The following is a 6,054-nucleotide window of genomic DNA, read 5'->3' on the forward strand; positions in this document are numbered from 1 at the left end:
TGAATTGTTATTTTGTTTTTTAGACTTGCATTTGCGTTTGTAATTTGTTATTTTGTTTTCAGAATTGTGATTTGCTCTACACTTCTCGGCTACCGTAGTTCAATCATTCATATGCAATAAAATGGATAAAAATTTATTTTTAATGATGAAAAAGGGCGTGTTTTATCAAAAGCAACACTTAATAATATCTCCTATCAAAGCAAGGTTGTTTTTTTAATGACACATGCATGTTTAATAAGATTTTAAAGTTGCGTCCCCACTTTTTGTCAACACCGTCAGACATTCAATAAAATGTAATAAAATCAGGGAATATCAGGGGCAGCTGTCACTCTAAAGGACCCGTGTAATCTGTCTGCTAACACGAGAATGTGTTTTGAAATGTTAAAAACATCTTGAATGCTGTTAAAGATAAAGTTGAAATTATATTACACAGTCCAAGGTAAAAAAGCACATTTTGTTAAAAAAGAGAAAAGTTGGGAGGTTGTATCAAAGCATAGCTCAGTAGCTTAGTACATATAAGATACATAAATGTAGTTTCATTTGTCTGAGTACAAGGTTTTATTTTTTCAATTTTGCACCCTGTTTTGTCCCACTTCTCAAGAATGACTGAGTGTCAGTTTTGTAGCTAATAATAATGCTTAATAATTAACTTTTTATTTTAATAAACCAATTAGGTACTGTATTTAGAAAAATATGAATAACTGTCATTTATAGGATCATTTATGTATCATAAACAGATGTACAAATTTAAATGTATATGAAAATGTCAACATTTGACAACTGTCATGATTTATTAATTTATTAATAAACTTTACAACAAAATGTTATGATGTGATTAGTCCCAAAATAAATGTATGAAAATTTGCCAACATCTAGATGTCTTGTTTAAATAATTTTGTACTTTTTTATTTTAATTTAATAACAAACATTAATATCATGTTAATATCAATAATTTTGGTGGGAATTTATAATTTAAAAGTTATAGTAATGTTTAATAATTAGCTTTATTTTAATAAAACATTTCGGCACTGTACATAGAAACAATATTAACAACCGTCATTAACAGGACGTTTTATAATACTAAACAGATCAGATTTAAACATATATGGAAATATATCAACATCTGTCAACTGTCATGATCTCTCTCTCTCTTCCTTCGGCTTGCTCCCTTTTTTTTGTCAACTGTCATGATCTAATTAATTAATTAATAAACTTAACAAGAAAATGTTATGATGTGATTAGCCCCAAAAGAATTATTTGTAAATATGTCAACATCTAGATGACTAGTTTAATAAATTGTTTAATTATATTTTAATAAATGTTCAAATTATTGTTAAAAAAATTAATTAAATAACATTTTTGTTGCAGGAATTGTTAATGAAAAAAATTATATAAAGCAGGCTATTACCAAATCAATTTAAATGTATGATGTCAAGTAAATCAAATAAATTGTTACATCAAATGATTAATAAATCAATTAGTTTTACAGATATACTGTATACTGTATGAGTGTAACCCAGCATTCATTGCTGAAACGTGTGGCATGAGTAAGGCTCGAACAGGGTCAAATGTTTCGCTCTTTACTGTATTACAGTGAGTGATGGGCTGGACGTGAGACCGAAATACAGTGGAATTCTGCACTGCATGAAAAGCGTCTGGCAGCAGGAGGGTCTCCGGGGCCTTTATCAAGGTGTCACTCCAAATATCTGGGGAGCTGGAGCGTCATGGGGGCTTTACTTTTTCTTGTATGTATTTTTCTACCTGTAATGCATCCTGTATGCACGGTGTACATTTTTGCATTATGTAAGGAGCTGTGACTTTGTGAAAATAATACATGCTTAAGTTTTACTCTTAGGTGCAATAGGTTTCAGTAATTTAACAGTCCAGAATCAGTTAGGTGTTTAGATCACTTAAGTAATATATATTTTTACACATTTGTATTTGTAGCTACAATGCAATCAAAGCGTACAACAAGGAGGGCAGACAAACAGAGCTGAGTGCCGTTGAGCATCTGCTGTCAGCAGCAGGAGCAGGTCAGTATCATCACAGACACGCTAATCAGATCAATCTCACCAAAGCTGTCAAGAACATGACCATGTCATTTGCACCCCAAAATCACAAGAAGGAAATATTATTACTATTATATTACATTATATTTTGCTTAAATAAAATGAACCCTATTTTAGGACTTTTAAGGCTTTGTTTTTTTGTGTTGTCATTATTTTCATGACAGTTTAGCACAATTTTTCTGTCAATTTTTTTAATTACTTTTTGTAATATGTATATACAGTGGGTACGGAATGTATTCAGACCCCCTTCAATTTTTCACTCTTTGTTATATCACACACACACACACGTCCATGTCATTTTCACCTCAGCATCACAAGAAAGAAATATTATTATTGATCATATAATTTTAATTATATATTGCTTAAATAAAATGAATCCTCTTTTAGAATCAAGTTGTTTTTTTTGCTTTGAAACATTGCTTAGCACATTTTTCTGCCCATTTTCTTACTACTGTTGTGTAAAAGAAATCCATATTACAATATGTACCAAAATAGGCTTTAACTCAAAATCAAAGAAAATACAAATAATTATATATAGATTTTGATTTGAAATATGAGTAGAATTGAAATGCTTATGTAGTTGTAAGAAATAAACTAAACTAAAACGAACGAATTCTTGAGTGTGTTTACTAACACGAGATCCCACCTTCGCTTCAATTTCCTCTGTTTTCCTGTGTATCGCTCATTTATTTTCTCCCATCAGTCAAAATGATAAAGACTCTGGCAAAGTGAATTTCAACACATGCCTTTCTAATCAGTGCTGACAGATAAACTGGAGCATAACGAATGAGGTACAGCTCTGATATTGATTGGTTGTTTTTACGTCTGAAAGACATCAACTCTCGAGCGCTGTAGATCAGTGCTTCTCTGCTGGTGGGCCGTGACCTAAAAATAGCTTGCAAGTCTGTTCTAAAAGGACAGAGAGCATGAAAATTCATGAGATTATTATAATTATCATAAAAAGTAAATTACTGTACACTTCTGTTGTTGTTTATGCTTTTACAAAATTAATTTTTTTTCTCGTTTTTTACACACACACACACACACTGTGTGTGTGTGTGTGTTCTACTGTTATTAATAAATATTTTCATATATTTATAATGCTTAAAATGTTTGTGAAATGTTTATATATAGTACAGCAATACAAAAACAGTTTAACGACACCAAATTAGATGAACACAGAGTTGCTAAAATTAAACGAACCCTTATTTTTTTATAGCCAAGTAGGCACAACCATTAGTAGAGCAATCTATCACTAGATCAGCAGTCCTTGTCACATTTTAGATTAAATGACCACCGGCTAAGTCACGATTTGTGCATTAATATCATAAAAAGCTTTTTGTGACATTAAACGCCATGTAAATTGATCCGAAGGACGTATATAATCTAAACTTCCAGCAAAGAGCTAATGTTGACGAGTGTGTGTGTCATGGGCTTCTCTGATTGAATGAGGTGCATCCTTCATTGGAATGACTCAACGTGAGCCATTAAGGACCAGTAATGGCTCTTTTCATGTGGATCTTGGTTTTACAACAGCTGCCGTTCATTTACTTTATATTCGGTTTCACTGTTTTTTAGGGGTGGTGACGCTTTGCCTAACCAATCCGATCTGGGTCACCAAAACTCGCCTGGTTCTGCAGTATAGCGCCGATCCATCTAAGAAGCAGTATAAGGGGATGATGGATGCTCTTGTGAAAATCTTCCGCCATGAAGGGATTGCAGGACTCTATCGGGTACAAAAGGGTTTCTATGGCAACGTATAGAATAATGAAGGGTGGTTTTGTGCAGTCCTTGGGTGGATTGTTTCTTTCAACAGGAAATAATCGATGAGATTCCACATTGTGCCACTAGGAGGAGCACTTGTATAAGGAAATAAGGAGCGTGAATGCGAATATTTGTGATTGTGTGTCAGTTGCATGCTGTGGGGTTTGTTTGTTTGCTTTATCTAGCTGAGTTAACTGTTATGATCCCTAGGGGTTTGTCCCGGGATTGTTTGGAACCTCCCATGGTGCACTGCAGTTCATGGCGTATGAAGAGTTGAAGAGAGATTATAACAAATACAGAAAGATGCAATCAGATGCTAAACTGGTTAGTATGAGCACGACACACTTTGATAGTTTAGAAAATGAACAACGTTTGGCTAACTGCATATTGCGCCTTTTTAAAATGTGAAATCACATTATGCAACAATAAACAATAAAGTTGTCACTTGACTATGCATTTTAAATTTTAGGTGTCCAAAATAAATCCATTTTGGCATCACTTTTCACAGTGGTATTATGCTAAACAGCCACATTCATCAGTTCATTAATGTGGTTTGTAGTAACTCACGGTGCATTTTGTGCTCTGTTTTCTCTCTAGAATGCATTAGAATACATTACCATGGCAGCTTTGTCCAAAATATTCGCAGTGGCTATGACATACCCGTATCAGGTGGTCCGAGCCCGTCTGCAAGATCAGCACAACACGTATGATGGAGTGGTAGATGTTGTCCGGAGAACGTTTAGGTAAGCATGAGATTTACATGCTAATCTCAAGCAAACACATTAGCAAATCATATGTTGGTGATCTAAATAACAAAAACAAAAAGACAAACTTAACTTTCATGCAATCGAACCCTCATGAATGCCCTATAGACTTACATTTTAATTACAATAACGCAGTTTATATACTACAGTACCATTCAAAAGATTTTTTTAATGTTTTAATAAAGGCTGCATTCATTTTATATTCAAAAAAAACAGTAGAAATTGCAATATTGTGAAATATTATTACAATAAAAGAACTGTTTTCTATACTTGAATATATATTTTAAAATATAATTTATGCCTGTGATGCAAAGCTGAATTTTCAGCATCATTACTCCAGTCTTCAGTGTCAAATTATTATTATTTTTTTTTTATTATCGACATTATTATCAGTGTTGAAAACAGCTGCTTAATGTTTTTGCAGAAACTTTAATACTTTATGTTCAGGATTTGATGAATAGTATGTTCAAAAGAACAGCATTTATTAGAAAGAGAAATATGTTGTAATAATATAATATAATACTTTCTGTTATAATACTGTAATAATACTGTAATATTTTTTTTTTTATATTTTGCAATATTATTGTTGTAATAAAATAGTCTTTACTGTCACTTTTGATCAATTTAATGCAACTTTGCTGAAGGAAAATATTATTAATAGCAATCTTGTTAAACCTAAACTTCTGAATGTAGTGTTCTAGAAAATTAGCTAAAATAATAACATTCCTTTGATCAAAACAACTAGAGAACCTATAACGGGTTAATATGTGCATGATTAGTTATAAGCTGATCAGTCTGGTGAATTTTCTAGGACCAGTTGCATAAACATTGCCACTATGTCAAGAATCTGTCTTAAGAACCAACTAACAGTTAACCAAGTGGTAATCAGTCTTACTTTTCAGATTCAAAAACTTTACTAAGTTATGACCAGTCTTGGAGAAAGAGATTGGATGACAAACTTTTAAGACTAGTCTAAGCAATTTATGCAACCAGCACATAGTAAAAGGTAATGTAAAACAGGTGCAGTAATCTTATAATACATAACTTGTGCCTTTTTCCTGGTGTTTGATCAGAAACGAGGGTCTGTTGGGTTTCTACAAAGGCATGGTGCCCAACCTGATCCGAGTCACTCCGGCCTGCTGCATAACCTTTGTGGTCTATGAGAATGTTTCCCGCTTCCTCCTGGACCAGCACAAGTGAACTGAGAACAGGAATAACTGCAGCGGAGCCGTCTGTCAGAGAGCAGAGCTGGACCTGGGATGAGACGTCCAATCAGTGACGGTGTTTGACGGCCATGGAGAAGTCAGAAATGTAAATAGAGAGAAATAAAACATCCTGGTCCTCTCTGGAAGACTGAAGTGCATGAGGTCACAGAGTTCAGAGTGTAATTTGTGTCTAACAGGAGACACTGGTCAAGAAACCGATACTTGTTTGGTTTCTCTACAACACTGGTGACA

The 6,054-nt window shown here is 33.4% G+C and overlaps 1 protein-coding gene across 1 annotated transcript in view; it reads left to right on the forward strand.

Annotated features, from left to right (window-relative positions):
* The window catches only part of LOC107671446 (mitochondrial folate transporter/carrier-like), a 7,488-nt gene extending 1,671 nt beyond the window's left edge, over nt 1-5,817 (forward strand). The window contains exons 3-8 of the mRNA XM_016464369.1: nt 1,595-1,745; nt 1,948-2,033; nt 3,648-3,802; nt 4,044-4,157; nt 4,431-4,576; nt 5,671-5,817. Of these exons, the coding sequence (XP_016319855.1) occupies nt 1,595-1,745; nt 1,948-2,033; nt 3,648-3,802; nt 4,044-4,157; nt 4,431-4,576; nt 5,671-5,797 (779 nt within the window). The 3' untranslated portion in view covers nt 5,798-5,817. The remainder of the gene's footprint in view (nt 1-1,594; nt 1,746-1,947; nt 2,034-3,647; nt 3,803-4,043; nt 4,158-4,430; nt 4,577-5,670) is intronic.
* The last annotated feature ends 237 nt before the right edge of the window (nt 5,818-6,054 follow it).

This window comes from Sinocyclocheilus anshuiensis, unplaced genomic scaffold (assembly GCF_001515605.1).
Source record: "Sinocyclocheilus anshuiensis isolate Anshui unplaced genomic scaffold, SAMN03320099.WGS_v1.1 scaffold552, whole genome shotgun sequence".
NCBI classification, from domain to species: Eukaryota; Metazoa; Chordata; class Actinopteri; order Cypriniformes; family Cyprinidae; genus Sinocyclocheilus; species Sinocyclocheilus anshuiensis.